General features: G+C 35.0%; 1 protein-coding gene across 2 annotated transcripts; it reads right to left on the bottom strand.

Annotated features, from left to right (window-relative positions):
- Positions 1–265: 265 nt before the first annotated feature.
- ankzf1 (ankyrin repeat and zinc finger peptidyl tRNA hydrolase 1) lies at positions 266–16,588 on the bottom strand. 2 transcript variants are annotated; one of them, XM_056464726.1, is made up of 16 exons: positions 16,497–16,588; positions 16,131–16,290; positions 14,070–14,164; positions 12,353–12,455; positions 11,907–12,097; positions 11,575–11,681; positions 11,327–11,480; positions 7,853–8,075; positions 7,670–7,768; positions 7,312–7,461; positions 7,034–7,183; positions 5,805–6,093; positions 5,530–5,641; positions 3,749–3,916; positions 3,580–3,650; positions 266–767 (listed from the first exon to the last, which is right to left on the bottom strand). In XM_056464726.1, the coding sequence occupies exons 2-16, from the start codon at positions 16,258–16,260 to the stop codon at positions 644–646; spliced, it is 2,166 nt and encodes a 721-aa protein (XP_056320701.1). In that variant the 5' UTR covers positions 16,261–16,290; positions 16,497–16,588; the 3' UTR covers positions 266–643. The 2 variants fall into 2 exon arrangements, with proteins under 2 accessions (XP_056320701.1, XP_056320700.1); XM_056464725.1 differs by having other exon boundaries at positions 7,312–7,470.
- Between the last annotated feature and the right edge of the window lie 204 nt (positions 16,589–16,792).

Raw genomic sequence — 16,792 nt, forward strand, 5'->3', positions numbered from 1 at the left:
TATGGTTCGCTTTTAGGTACCTTTTGACAGTGGAAACGGCCATAAAAGCGTACTGAACCTAACCGTACCACTTAGTAGAAACGGCCCATTAGTAGGGAACATGTCAAAACAGTTAATTCTTGAAGCTCTCTTCTAATGAGCTGGCTATTGAAATAATTTGTGTTAAATAAAAGAGACATTTATTTGCAGATTCTCTGCTTTCAACCATAAATCTTTTTAAATAATAAATTATGCACCCCCCCAGCCATTCTTAAACACACCATGATTTTATAGTTCTGAATTATTTTATTTTTTTTTTTACTCATTTCATGTATAAATAGAGATTCAGGTTTTTAGAATCACAGTGGTTGGTCTGAGTTGGTCTGAAAAGTTAAAAACATACTAAACAACACACACTAGCCACTGACATGGTTTACTCTAAAATTTGCCTATTGTGTGCTCATTGACATTCATGATTTATTAATAACTCTCCAGTTTTCAGTCATATTTCATAGTCTCTTCGTTTTCCAAGCCAACTTTGAGAGATCCATCAAATATTAACTGTAAAACTAACAGTCAACCGAGATGAAATGTGTCCAGAATATAGCAGTGCACCTTCTCCTGGTCAATAGTACCTCTGCTCTGTGTGTGAGGACGTGAGAGGTCAGGGCCGCGCAGCAGCGTTGGCTTTACGGTGGGCTTGAACACAGCGAGGCGTACAGAAAGAGTAATCCAGATATTCAAAAGGAATCTTCCCCAGCAACGACTCTCCGCACTGAAAACATCTCCTGCAAAACATCAATGATTTTTTTTGTGCGTCAATTTAACCCTCAAGCTTCCTTAAGGACAGTTTTTTGGGCAAAATCATTTTATTTAGATTTTAAAAAATAGTTCTCTTAACCTAAGCAGTATATAACTTGGATCCTTTTTTCCAAGTTTGCCATGTGAACACATACAACAATGTAATAAAAAAATAAAATAAAAAATAAATAAATCTTTCCAATCTTTTCCAAAAACCCATAAGAAATGTGAAATACAAAAATTTAAAGCATTTATTTGATTTCTCCAATAAAAATCAATTAATTCAACACAAAGCTTATCAATAATATACCTAAATGAAGATATGAGTCTACAGAACCTGCTCAATGTGTCAAACACCCAAAGACTCACATGCCCAACCCAAAAACAGCCCCTGCCACGCTACAGTAAAATAGTGGCTTGAATAGTGGCAGTTGAAATGCTGGAGATTTTGATATTTTTATGCCATCATTAGCCACCAGAAGTCACCAAAGTCACCACATTTTTAGGTTTAGGTTGGTCTGAAATGACTGCAGTGATATTTTTGCTGAAGTAAAAGAAATATTACCTAAAAAACAAAAAAAAACTTATTGTACATGAAAATCCAACTGAAAAGTCCTCTTTAAATCCAACTCCAAATGTATGGCAATACTAAAATTAAAAGCATTTTATATTTACTTTGTACTTTTAATGGTATATAAATAAAATTACAAACTACATACATTGATAGATTTTATTTTTTCAAAAACAATTGAGACTTTTGTCCCCAAAAATGTCCATCTGGCAAAGATTAAACGCTGCAGAATAAGGAATGATTGAAGGTTAAAAAAAACTAAAGTGGTAACACTTTATAATAACTACACACTATGAACAATTTATTAAGCGTTAGCAAAAAGTGAATTGATTATCTGTTAAGCATTAACTCTACATTAATAAACGTTAGTAAGCAGTTTATAACTGCAGCTACAAATGCTGTATTCTTGACTTATAAACACATTTACACATGTGCTTAATAATTGTACTTTCATAATTTGTGACTGGTTTATTTTTCATTACTAAAGCAAATATTACATTATTAACAAAACAGTTATTTAAGCATACTTGGTTGTTTTTAAGATCATTCAGAATGAGTTTGTAAATGATTGATAAACTATTAAAATTAACATTTATAATTCTTATTATTCAGGCATATATTAATACTTAATTTGTATGTTAATAAACACTTTATTAACTCAACTTCATCCAGTTTTGTGACCTAATCTAAAGTGAGGACTATTTATGCTTTATAAATCTCTTATAAATGACAATTAAAGGCTCTGTTAAATTCTAAACAGGAAAAAAGAACATAAACGACATTATTCATTTCTATTCATATCAAGATACACAAATGAAACTGTATCAAATAAAAATAAATCTTTGCAACCTTATCTAAAATAAAATTACTGTACAGTTTAAACATTGGATCCTATTATATTGTTAAATTATTATATTGTTGTTGTTTTATCCAATTTTGTCATATTTTGACCTGTTTAAACTTCAATGTTTAAACTTCACAGTAATTTTACTTTTTATAAAAGATTGCAAAGATTATTGTTTATTTGACACTGAGCTTTTAATTGTCTTTTGTAAGGGATTTATAAAGCATAAACTTTCCTCACTTTAGATTAGGTCACAAAACTGCATGAAAGTGAGTTAATAAAGCATTTATTAACATAGACATTAACTATTAGTATATGCCTGAATTATAAGAATTATAAATGTTCATTTCAATAGTTTATTAATCATTTACTAACTCATTCTGAATGATCTTAAAAACCTCCAACTATGCTTAACACAAATGGTTTGTAAATAATGCAATACTTAATTTAGTAATGAAAAATAAATCATAAACAAAGTATGAAAATACAATTATTAAGCAATTATTAATTATTATAAATGTGGTTGTAAATCAAGAATACAGCATTTATAGCTGCAGTTATAAACCGCTTACTAACGTTTGTTAATGTAGAGTTAATGCTTAACAAATAATGAATTCACTATTTGCTAATGCCTAATAAATGATTCCTAGTGTGTAGTTATTATAAAGTGTTACCAAAAAAGTCACATGTAGGTTCATAGAGAACAAAAAAAGTGTCATAAAAACCATTCATAAATCATATAGGAGTATTTTTGAGTTCACTCTTTCCCTGACATTGATTCCTTCAACAGCATTAGTCTTGATGACAACTACCTACAGTCAATTGATTCAAAACTTTACAATTAGTTTACATACACAAAAAAATCTGATGTTTTATTATTTTAAAGAATAAACCTTTTTATTATTAGATTATTAAAGTCTTATAGAACTTTTATTTTATTACACAAAAACTACTGCTTGTACACATACAAATACTCGGTATATAAACAGAAATAAACCTCTGATATTCATACCAACACACCCACATAATTATAATTTCATAGTTTTAATTGATTTGGTCTGCAGTGCTAAGCAGAAAACCAGACAAATGTGACCAACTTTAAAAATATATATTTTTAAAAACAATTTTGAAGCCTTAGCCACAAAATAAAAGCCTGTTAAAGAATCTGGGACTTTTTACTTAAATAGCACTGTGGTGAAACTTTGCTGTCTTAATATGTTTTTTGTACCTATAAAGGGTAAAAAAAGATTTTTATAAATTAAAAAAACACCTTTTTGCCATTAATTATTATGTTATGTATATTAATAACAGCCAAAATTGATTCAAGAATTTCACTTGAACAGTATTCTTTATAGAATGACACAGTGGTGAAATGCAATGATACCTGATGTTGTTGAGCTCTCCTCCAGTTGTGGCTAGATGTTCAGCCAATCTCCTTTCTGCAGCCAGAGCTCGCTGTGTGACATCACATGCATGACATCATCAGCCAATGGAAAGAGGTCATTTCTATAACAGAGCAGAAGCAAAAAAAGAAAACAAGGGAAAATAGTCACCTTTTCTCTGTCACTGAGAGCCGTGAACCTCTTCTTTTCCTCCTCCTCTTGCTGTTTCTTCACTTTCTCTTCTTTTTGCTCTTTCTCTTTTTGCTTTCGTGCTGCTTTTTGGGCTTTCTTCTTCTCTGATTTTTTGGACTCTATTTCTTCGGTTAGGGGTCCAGGAACCTTGAACACAAAGCACAGAATGTATAGCAACGAGTTGCAGATGTTCAGATTTGAATACAAAAGAAGAAGAAAAAATTGATGATATAAATATTTGCATTTATTTAAAGATCTGTGATCCATGGAAGGATGTTTCTGCCATAGGATTAAAAAAATAAAGATTACAGGTAACTTTTTATTCACTTAAATATAATATTTTTTCCTCACAATTCAGAGAAAAATAAAATAAAGTCAAATAAAAATGCATATCTGTAACGAACTGAAATACAAAAATGATGAAAACAGCTGCAATAAATTCCAGGTTTGATCTTCTGGCTTTTGTTATTATTTTAAGTTCTTAAAATTTCTACTTTTCTCACTTTTTCTTATCAGAATTCTATTTAAATCTCTCGCTTCAGATTTGTTTTTACTCAGAATTTCACTCACTTTTTTCTCAGCAGTATGAAATGTTTACTTTTTATATATCAGTAGAAACAAGCTTCCACAGCGATCACTAGTCTTAAGTTAAAAATAACAACAACAACAACAACTACAACAATGTAATGATGTCTTATTAAACCTTTGTATCTTCAATAATGTATATCAAAAATTATTTGTTTTAAATTAAAAATATATACATTTTACATAAACCTACCAAGAAACCTTCATACAATGCGATCAGTGTACTTGTTTTTTTATATAAAATATTTTATCTAGTAATATTTATTAGTTTATACTGTTATATGTAATATTCCTCAGAGATTTTGGATCATATTGCCATGAAAGCATCTTGCAGTTGCTGCAGATTTGTCGGCTGCACATCCATGATGCGAGTGTCCCATTCCACCAATGCCAAAGGTGCTTGGATTGAGATCTGGTGACTGTAGAGGCCATATGAGTACAGTGAACTCATTGTCATGTTCAAGAAACCAGTCTGAGATATTTCACGTTTCATGACATGGCGCGTTATCCTGCTGGAAGCAGACACCAGAAGATGGGTACACTGTGGTCCTAAACGGATGGACATGGTCAGCAACAATACTCAAGTAGGCTGTGGCGTTGACACAATGTTCAATTGGTACTAATAGGCCAAGAAAATATCCCCCACACCATTACACCACCAGCCTGAACCATTGATACATGACAGGATGGATCCATGATTTCATGTTATTGATGCCAAATTCTGACCCTACCATCCGAGTGTCGCAGCAGAAATCGAGACTCATCAGATCAGGCAACGTTTTTCCAATCTTCTGTTGTTCAATTTTGGTGAGCCTGTGCGAATTGTAGCTTCAGTTTCCTGTTCTTAGCTGACAGGAGAGGGACCCGTTGTGGTCTTCTGCTGCTGTTGCCCATCTGACTCAAGGCATTCAGAGATGCTCTTCTGCATATCTTAGTTGTAACGAGTGGTTATTTGAGTTACTATTGCCTTTCTTTCAGCTCAAGCCAGTCTGGCCATTCTCCTCTGACCTCCGGTATCAACAAGGCAGCTGAGCTCACAGAACTGTCGCTCATTGGATATTTTATATATATATATATATATATATATATATATATATATATATATATATATATATATATATATATATATATATATATATATGTGTGTGTGTGTGTGTGTGTGTGTGCATTTTTACCTGTGCTTTAGTGTAGTCATATTTATGAGGGTGTTCAGCCATGTATTTTCTAAAAATGTTTCTTGTATCCTTTTCAGGAGCAACACCATATGGAGTCTGTCCTTTTTTATCCCTAAAAAAGACATGATATTCAGAATCAAGCAACATGTAATGGAAAAATCCTGATTACTGCTCACACGTTGTCTTCATAATGTCAGACCTAAAAACAAATTAAATAAAACAAAATAAAAATGTTAATGCTGCTAATAGATTATTCTGATTCTGCAAGAACGTACTTGCTGGCCGGATCACTCCCTGCGTCCATAAGCAGTCTGATGACAGACTTCTGTCCGGCTGCTGAAGCCACGTGCAGTAAAGTGAAGCCTGCTGAGTCTATGGACTTGTTGAGAAGATCTGCAATCTGTGAAGCAGGATCCTCTTCAGTGTTTCTCTCTCTTCTGCACTCTTCCTTCTCTTCTTCCTCTGGGAGATGAAGGAGGCTGCGCAATGACTGGATGTCCCCAGTTTTACAGGCAGTGTAGAGAGCATCTCTTAAACTGTATTCCCAAGACTCATCCACTTCATCTGAAAACACATGAGAAATAAATCACAGTGACAGACGGCCTTCTCAACAGAAAGACGTCAAATGTGTATGTGCATGCTTAATAGTTTCCCACCAAAAATGTTTTACGGTATCATTTAAAATGTAAAAAAAAAAAAGAATTATGCTCACCAAAGCTGTATTTTTATATTAAAAATGCAATAAAAATGATATAGCAAATGTATACTGTAACTACAATTTAAAATAATTTTTTTCATTTGAATATATTTTATCATGCGGATTTAGTGCTCTAAAAATTACTTATTTTTGTGGACGCAACTGATACATTTGTTTTCAGGATTTTTTGATAAACAGCATTTAATTTAAACAGATTTGTTGGATTAATCATTTCTTTTTGTATTTTTTTTTATAATTTGAAGCATCCATGTAAAATAAATACATTTCAATCAGAATTTTGTTTATTGACTTTTCAATAGTGTACGTACACGTTGTGTGTAAGTTATAATAATATGATTTTGGCAAACTTCCATTTTAAACATTTTCATGTTCCCAAAATGCAGTTTTTTATGTAAATGAAGGGCCAAACCACATGAAAGTTTTTCACATTTTAGTTAAAAATAGTGTCGCGAAAGTGTCCCCTCAATTAAAGGGATAGTTTACCCAAATATCTGTCATCATTTACTCAAGTACTTTTGAGTTTCTTTTTTGTATTGAACACAAAGTAAGATATTTAGAAAAATGTTGGAAACCGGTAACCATTAACTTCCATAGTAGGAAAACCAAATACTTCGGAAGTCAATGGTTACAGGTTTCCAACATTTTTTTAAAATAACTTGAGTTCAACGAAAACAGTTTGAAACCACTTAAGGGAGAGTAAATGGTGAATGCATTTCCATTTTTGGGTGAACTACCCCTTTAACACCCACAATTAAGCATTTGTGTCAACTCCAGTATCAGTTTTACCCTCTTCAGGCTGACGTTTTTTGCCTTTGGGTTTCCTTCTGCCCCTTGACTTCCTCTGCATCTCTTTAGGGTCAGTTTCACCTTCCAGTTCACCTTTGTCCACATTTTCATCATCTGCCTTTTCTTCATTTATTTCTCGAATGTTTGAGTCTAAAAACACAAGGACAAAACAACATAATGATTCCATTATAACTATTTGTTTAATATTTTGTATTCAACATCACTTCTGCTCTGGAGTTTTTTTTTCTGGGTGATCTGGTGTACATGAAGCTCTTAACCTTCTCTTTTCTCTTTCCGCTTGTTCCTTTTCTTCTTATTAGGATAGATCTCATGTTCTCTGAGGTCCAAAGTTCCCAGTGTCACCTCCACAGTCTCTAGTGTTCCTGAATCATCTTCTCCTGAACTTTCTTCTTTAGCATCTTCTCCCTCTGCAGGCACTGACAACAAAGCAGCCTTTAAATGAGCTTGTTTTTAAGAAACTCTTGTTTAAAATGAAATATTTTAGTGATTCATATGGCAGATTTAAAAAATTTTCAAATGAACCATGCTTAGACCAATTTTACCAGCTCCTTTAAATCAAACAATAACTAAGGATTCAATAAATTAAAGAAATAAACCAAAATGGTTCAGACTTACCATTAGTGTTTGGTACTGGATGACTAACAGGTTTAGGAGTTTTCTTCTTCCACAATCTCCTCGACGGACTGAGAATACTGGAGATTTCAGTCTCTTTTTCTGAAATTCAACAGACATTCATACTAAAGGAAAAGAAATTATAAAATTGTATTTTTTGTAATATAGTGGCAAAGCTCTACATACGATAGACATGTAGGGTAGAGAGCAGGTCAAAGACACGCTTTACTTCACTAAATGTGGCTCTACGGGTGGCAAATGGAAGTACACGCATTCGCTGATCTTTTTTGTCCAGCGGTGCTTCACGACCTCCAAAAAATATGGTCTTGTTGTAACTTGGAGCTCGTAGGAAGATGGCACTGGCCTCCTTCAAATAATCTGCCCAGCTTTCCAGAAGATCATGAATATCCTGGTTTTAAAAGAAATGTATATGGATCAACAACTGCAGCCTGTATTCCTTTACAAATTTTTGAAAACTTTTGCAATATTTTATAAATATTGATTTAAAAATCTGCTTTAAAATAATGGTGTTTTTTATAAACTGATGTTATGGAAGTAAAAAAAAATTATATATATTTCTTGCTGTAAAATGACAGATTTCATAGGAGGAAATGCTTATTAGTGGTCGCCCAACATAGGTTTTTTGAAGGCTGATGACGATATCTTGGAAAGCTCGGTGGCCAATCACCAATATTTAGCAGAAATAATTTCAGTTATTTTAATTAATAATTTGAAAATTAATTTAATTAATAAATGGGCAAAGTAAACACGTCGGCCAAACAGAAAAACTTCTGCCGATAAATATCTGCTGATATTTGAAAAATGACAAATATCGGCAAATATATCGGTGGACCATTACACTGTAATCAGAATTTCTGTAAGAGCAATCTCTTTGGAGTTGTGTTATGCAATACAGCCGCTTGTACTGCGCTGCTTAATGCCCAATTGAGCCAGTTTCTACAAATAAACACATAACAATATCTATAAAAAATGATTCTGTAACTTCTAATTACAGTTGAAGTCAGAATTATTAGCCCACCTGTTAATTTTTTTTCCCCAATTTCTGTTTGATGAAGAGAATACACATTTCTAAACATAATAGTTTTAATAACTCATTTCTAATAACTGATTTATTTTATCTTTGCCATTGACAGTAATACTATTTTACTAGATATTTTTCAAGACACTTCTATACAGCTTAAAGTGACATTTAAAGGCTTAATTAGGTTGCCTAGGCAGGTTAGGGTAATTAGGCAAGTTATTGTATAATGATGGTTTGTTCTGTAAACTATCGAAAGCTAGAACTATGCTTTTGTTCTAGCCGAAATAAAACAAATAAGACTTTCTCCAGAAGAAAAAAATATTATCAGACATAATATTTTCCTTGCTCTGTTAAACATCATTTGGGAAATATTTAAAAAAGAAAAGAAAATTCAAAGGGGGGCTAATAATTCTGACTTCAACTTATGACAAGTGAACTGTAAATGTGAACAAATCTGTTTATATGGTCTCATGTGAAATAGAAATTCAACTCATCCAAGTGTAAAATCAATTTGCTCTAGTAAAATGGTAATGGTAATGCAATTACTGATTCATAAATTCCCTGTGATACAACTTGTAAGTCCAAAATTGCATGCTGCCCTACTATATACTGTAGCATGAGAAAAGAATGCATGTGAGCAATGTAATATGTCCGAATTCTTATTATTTGGATAAAGCATGTGTGAAGTACCACGGATGACCTACTTCTGGCGAAAATCCAATGAACACTTTACTATCCCAGGAGGCCACATGAGAGAATTCATGAATTGAAAAAGTGAGTAGCAAGGTTATTATAGTTAACAAAAATGAACAAAAAAACAGTATTGTGTACATACAAAACTAACTAAAATTATAGCAAAAACGTCCTTCGTTTCGTCTTTGTAAATGCATTTAATATATAAGCTTACTGTAAGCCTTTTAAAAGTATTTACTTCGCGCTACAGGTGTTTGACCTGTACATCACCTCAGAGTTTATAATCCTGCTGCCATTGGCCAGTCTTCTCTTTTGCTCCCTGTTACAAAAACAACGATTGGACATGACCAAACATGGTGACAGCATTAAATACAGAGACTTAAAATGATTAATTTAACAAATTTGTGCCCAATAATGGGTTTTATTTCTGTATTAGTGTTGGCGAACGAATCGTTCTTTTTAACCAGATCTTCTAAGTGAACCGTTTGAACTAGTTCATCAAATCAAACTAAATAATTTGAAACAATTCTTATCTCCAATAAGGCAACGCAGTGGCGCAGTAGGTAAATGCTGTCGCCTCACAGCAAGAAGGTTGCTGGTTCGAGCCTTGACTGGGTCAGTTGGCATTTCTGTGTGGAGTCTGCATGTTCTCCCCCTGCGTTCACGTGGGTTTCCTCCGGGTGTTCCGTTTTCCCCCACAGTCCAAAGACATGTGGTACAGGTGAATTGGGTAGGCTAAATTATCCGTATTGTATGAGTGTGTGTGGATGTTTCCCAGAGGTGGGTTGCGGCTGCAAGGGCTGCAAAACAAATGCTGGATAAGTTGGCGGTTCATTCCGCTGTGGCGATCACAGATTGATAAAGGGACTAAGCCGACAAGAAAATGAATGAATGAATGAATTATCTCCAAAAAGCACTCTTATCCACAAACTACTGATTTGGGTAAACATGCCTGATACAGTCCTCTTACTAAAAAAAAACCAATATATATATAGCGTTATTCATTTATTAGAACAATACATTGACATCAGATTTGAGAAGCGATGAACCAAAAATACTATGCATGTGTGATTCAGTGAACCAACACAAACAGTACATGACAGCCTTCTGTGGCTAAAATAAACTTGACCAGCTGCAGCGTTGGTAAACCGAGGGGATAAATGAGAGGATCAGGCAAAACGTAAGTGTATTTTATAACGGAATAATGGAATTTGTAAATCATGCTTCAGTTGGGTTGCAAAACTTAATCATGAAACTTTTCAGATCATGGTGATGTTATAACTGACTGAAATTATGATTGCTGACTACATATATTTGGTATGTTGAGTCCTAACATGGGAAGATTGTCACAACAGATCCGGTTCGTGTTAAAGATCTGAATTTTCCATCACCACTATGAATCTAACCTCAGAAGCTGCCTTGCACACTAATTGTACTTATGCCTGCTATCTTGTTGGCTGTTGTATTTGAATTTGAGGATGGGTAGATGGTAGTTGTAGATGGTAGTGTTCATGTGTCCTCTGAATACATTAGATCTTTGGTTGAGTTTTTATTTTACAATATTTATTCTGTTGATTTTGAATCTTGCACCAAACAAATATCCTTATTTAGAAAAAACTAAAACTAATACTGAAAGTAATAAAAACTAAACCAAAATAAGCTATTTCACATTATAGAAACTAATAAAAACTAGTAAATCAACCTCTAAAACTATTTAAAACTAACTGAATTTGAAAACAAAAAGTCAAAACTAAATAAAAACTAAAACTAATAAAAAAATCCAAAACAATTATAACCTTGGGGAGTAGGTCATGTGATAATGATAACATGCAGGATGGAGCATGTCTGAATTCAATTCATATATACACACACACATGAGTGAATTCAGATAGGATATTTTAATGAATGAGCTTGGATAGCTGTACCTTATGCAGCGCTGCCTCATTGTATCTCCTAAGAGCTGCGCCTGCAGATTTGGGCGTGTGGCTGCGGTTCTGAGAGTCCCTCAGTCCCTGCGCTGTCCCTCGCTTCGCTCTCACAGTGTACCGGTGGAAGGTCTTGTGCTGCAGAATCTCTTTTCTAGACGTTACACAGATCAGTTTGAGAATCATACTTGATTACATCTTATATTTTTTGCTTAAAAGAAAGAAGACATTCGGAACTTTTCACTGACCCCTTAAAAACTGCTCCAGCAAAGTGCCCCCCACCAGTCATCAGAATAACCCAAACAGTGTTGTTGGAGATTTTCAGTAAAGAAGAAACCAAGTCTTCTTCATTTTCCTGAGTGTGAACAAACAACAAAATTGAATGAGAGCCAAATAATAAAAAGCTACAGAAATTTGTGCTAAAACCTGGAAAATAATTAGAACTTTTAAGCTTTTGGTTCAATCGTCCTGAAGCCTTTTTGTTTGTTTTCGGTTTATTCCTCAAACAATAAAAATGACAGTAACGTGTTTGGCGAATGATCTTGCACAGATTAACCAATTAGAGAATTTATTGACTTACTCTCTTGCTTTGCAGAATGCAGCGATACAATGACAGGAACTGTCCCTCTGCATTTTGGAAGACAACTTTGGCAGAAAGTCGACTCTGAGGCTGATCCAGAGCACTGTCCATCTGCACAGGGGCCACTTCATCTCCAAGATCTCCATCCTCGCTGTCTGAACTGTCTGAGCCTGAAATGCTTGAGATGTCACCTGTTCAGGGGCATGGAAGATTACAAAAAGGACTGCAAACTGTGTCATGAGCATACTGTATATCACAGGTGTCAAAGCCAGTTCCTGGAGGCTGCAGTCCAACCCTGATTCAACACACTTACCTGTAGGCTTCAAACAAGCCTGAAGGACTTAATTAGTTTGATCAAGTGTGTTTTATTAGGGTTGGAACTAAACTGTGCAGAACTGCGGCCCTCCAGGAACTTGCTTTGACACCTGTGCTTTATATGCATCTACCTGTGCCGGTTTTCTTCTCAAACTCCTCCACTGTGACCGCTGATCTTCCTTCCAGACGTTGTCTCAAGTTGAAGCGGTGCCAGTCTAGTTTATAGTGCTCCATCTGAGAAAAGAATTAAGTTTGAGTTTCTTCTGTTAAACACAAAGGAAGATAAAATGGAGAATGTTGGAAAGCAGCTGCCATTGACTTCCATGGTATTTTCCATGGTTCCTACTACAGACCCTTTTGAGGGATGTAAACGATAACAATAGTCCTAAGGTATTTCCTCTTCTATATTTTTCATTTTCATAACATCTGAGACTCCAAAAACATCTACATAATGATAAATAATAATGATGATAGCTGTTTTAATGTAAAGTTATGATTGAATTGCCTCTTGTTACAGTTATGAAACGGTTTGACAACAAGCAGGGAATGCTAATGGGCCAGTGACATCACCACATTGAAAATGAGGTAAAGTTGGCTTCATATTCACCCATTCATTTATTTTTGAACATTGACAACTTGTGACACGGCCCCTAAATTGTTTACCACACTACTTTGAATATTCATTCTGAAATTGCATGCAAGTTTATGAATTCAAAATAGGGCTAAACTATATATCGTTTGAGCATCGATATCACAATGTGTGTATCTGCAATAGTCACATCGCAATTTATTATTATATATTAAAGATTAAAAGATAAATATATAATTTTTTTAATAATAATTTTTTCAATGATAACCATGTTATTTTACATTTGATTGTTCAATTTCTGTACTTGTGGTTACTGTTTTTATTATTTTTTGCATGTAATTTATTATAATTTGTGCAGACGCACTGCATGGAAACATACTTGATCATTCCAGTCAATCTTAATTAATGAAATTAATGAAATGAAATATTTCCAAATACAGTTATTCAAATCATCTGGTGAATTTTTATTCATATCGTAATAAATATCATGGTAAAACAAAGTATCGCATGTAATTTAATTTCACAGTATCGTGCAGCCATACTTCCAAACAACATTAGCTCTATTTAAGTGACTGTAAACAATGTTGTACTTTGATAGTCCTTGGCTGCGAATATGATTTTCATAAAAAGTTCTCAACCACCTGTATACATTGTGAGTAACATTTAATTTTTGGGTAAACTATGCTTTTAACACAGAGATGCCAAAACTAGGGCCCACGGGCCAGAGTTGGCCAATGGTAACCATTGATTTGGCCCACCATGCCATCTGAGAAGAGGAGAATGATGGGAATGGTTTAGAGCTTGTCATTTCAAATTTTATATAATCTTTAATTTGTTTGTTTTATTATTAAGCTACAAGAAAAAAACAGAAAATGGTTCAAATGTATCAGATTTAGTCTAAAATGTACATACTGTCACTTGACAAATAGAGGACAATGCAGAGATCTTGGTGAGCGAATCAAGGCAAAGGCAGATTCTGCTTGACTAGTGCATTCAGCACTGACCTACACCATTATATATGTGATTGTTTTAATTGCAATAAGCTATAATTAAAAAAGTAACACCGCATTAGTTAATACGATTCAAAGAAATGCTTTTGATATATTTATAAATATAAAATGAATTAGAAAATTACCCAAGGCAACTTTAATGTAAAATAGTTTGGTATATTTATCTTCAGCCAATGGCTCTTAGTGATACTTGGTTTTTGGCCCTTCATAAGAAAAAGTTTGGGCACCCCTGCTTTAAAACAACCTTACCTGCTCCTCGCGACTCTCAAAAGGGCACTGACAGGCCGAGCAGAACATCCTGTCTGACACCTCACCAGCAAACATGGTCTTCCTCGGTACAGCATCTGTAAGTGTAATGAAGAGTGTGGTATAAACAGATCAGAATAGACTCCACAGGTCCGTCAGCGTGTGAACTGAGGTAAATTTGGTTTAAAATTCACACATTCTGACTTTCACATTCTTAATATAATTTCTTAGCAAATTCTAAATAGGGAAATCATATTAGCAGCCAATGACTATCAAAGTACAACATTATTCACAGATAATTAAATAGTGCTAATGTTGTTTTAATTATTAACAAAAATAGCATTTGAAGTATTATAAATGTGACAACACAAGATCAATGAAAAGTATATAGTATATAGTAGATTTATTATATGCATTATACCCTACAACATCTGGACAAACCAGGGAACTACACAAGGATTCTGTTTGTGGACTTCAGTTCTGCCTTTAACACCATCGTCCCATCACTGCTTGAGTACAAACTGGCCCAGCTCTCTGTTCCTAGCTCTGTCTGTCAATGGATCACCAGCTTTCTGACAGATAGACAGCAGCTAGTCAGAATGGGCAAAATCACATCCGACAGCCGCACCATCAGCACTGGTGCCCCCCAGGGATGTGTTCTTTCTCCACTGCTCTTCTCCCTGTACACCAACGACTGCACTGCAAAAGACCCCTCCATCAAACTCATTAAGTTTGCAGACGACACTACTGTTATCGGCCTCATCCAGAACGGTGACGAGTCTGCATACAGACAGGAGGTGGAGCGGCTGGCGTTATGGTGCAGATACAACAACCTGGAGCTGAACACGCTCAAAACAGTGGAGATGATAGTGGACTTCAGGAGAAACCCCCCCTGCACTCCCCCCACTCACCATCATGAACAGCACTGTGGCTGCAGTAGAGTCATTCAGGTTCCTGGGCACCACCATCTCTCAGGATCTGAAGTGGGACACTCATATAGACTCTATTGTGAAGAAGGCCCAGCAGAGACTGTACTTCCTTCGTCAGCTGAGGAAGTTCAACCTGCCACAGGAGCTGCTCGTACAGTTCTACTCAGCTGTCATCCAATCCATCCTCTGCACTTCAATCACCGTCTGGTTCGGCTCAGCTGCCAAAACTGACCTCCGTAGACTACAGCGAATAGTCCGGACTGCTGAACGAATCACTGGCACTACCCTTCCTACACTTCAAGAACTGTACTCTTCCAGAGTGAGTAAAAGGGCTCGCAAAATCACTCTGGACGCCTCACACCCAGCACACTACCTGTTCGAACTGTTACCGTCTGGTCGGCGCTTCAGAGCACCGAGCACAAAAACAGCCAGACACAGGAAAAGTTTCTTTCCTCAGGCTGTCTACCTTACGAACAGTTAAATATTCCCCTACTGTGCAATAAATATGTGCAATACTTTCTAATACGCACTTGTACACAGCACCTTATATCAATATACAATGCAATACTTTCTACATTCGCACTTGTACACAGCACCTTATAACCTGTATATTTATAACAATCTGTACATACAACTCAACATCCAGGTTTCTTCACTAACCGCATCTGTTCAATGTTCATCATTTTTTATTATTATTATTATTTTTTTTTTTCAGATTTATTTTGTGTTGTCACTTGTCACTTTATGTACACTGGAAGCTTCTGTAGCCAAAACAAATTCCTTGTGTGTGTGAAGCACACTTGGCAATAAAACCGATTCTGATTCTGATTCTGATATTATTTAAGTTATATTTGTAACTGAACATGAGCATACATGACTAAGGACATGACAATTCAGCTACTTGCACTCAAATCAGAGTAATTCTTTTTCATTTCAATTAGTTTAGAGCACTTATCATTGTGTTCTTTGGTGGAAATGGGAGAATCCTATCAGACAAGCGTTTTTCACCATATAATGTCTTGGAGACTCAAATAGCATCGAAATAATAGTCAATCAAATAGTCATCAAAAAATGAATGACTGTGCGAATATAAAATCAAATTTACCTCAATAACAGTTAATGTGTGTGTGTTTACCTTCAGTGTATGGGGTAGGCTGTGGAGGGTCAGTCTGGTCCAGCAGGGCAGAAACTTCTCTCAGCCCGCAGGACACCGTCTGATCGGCACACAGAGTAAACACACTCCGCAGCTCCGGAGACGAGGACATGATTCAGCAAACAAAACAACAAACTATCACCTAAAAACAAGAGAATGAAGTAGAATTATATGAGAGTAGGAACTGCAATTAACACGGCAGAGTGCAATGTCCATGTTTTCTCTTAATCGGTCAGCTGCTTCCCTCCGAGAGTAAAGTCTGATTCAGCACTTGCAGACTGTAGACGATAGATACTCCCTAAAATTCATCTTATTTTCAATGGCATCAGAGTAAATATATTTGTTTACCTTTTTGCCTAAAGCATTGGATGAATTTAGGTTTTTAGTCCGATTAAGTTGAAATGATTCATATTAAATTACACATGTGGTTATACGTCTACGGTGGCCGAAAAGTGTCATTACACTACGGCGCGAACGCGTATATTCGGATCAGTGTGTTAAAGGGATAGTTCACCCAAAAACAAAAAGTTCTATCACCCTTTACTTAAAACCTTCATTTAAATGATTAGTGTGATACATACAACTGGCTTTTATATTGTAATAATACAAAAGCTAAAAAAAACAATTAAATGTTATATGGGAAT

Source organism: Danio aesculapii, chromosome 9 (assembly GCF_903798145.1).
Source record: "Danio aesculapii chromosome 9, fDanAes4.1, whole genome shotgun sequence".
Classification (NCBI taxonomy): domain Eukaryota; kingdom Metazoa; phylum Chordata; class Actinopteri; order Cypriniformes; family Danionidae; genus Danio; species Danio aesculapii.

Bases quoted from the DNA above. Each gene is read 5' to 3' on its own strand.
- ankzf1 (XM_056464725.1), bottom strand. From the start codon at position 16,260: ATGTCCTCGTCTCCGGAGCTGCGGAGTGTGTTTACTCTGTGTGCCGAT. The intron at 14,165-16,130 runs GTAAACACACAC...TTACACTTACAG, and splicing joins GCCTACCCCATACACTGAAG to ATGCTGTACCGAGGAAGACC. The intron at 7,184-7,311 runs GTTAAGAGCTTC...TTGTGTTTTTAG, and splicing joins GCGGAAAGAGAAAAGAGAAG to ACTCAAACATTCGAGAAATA.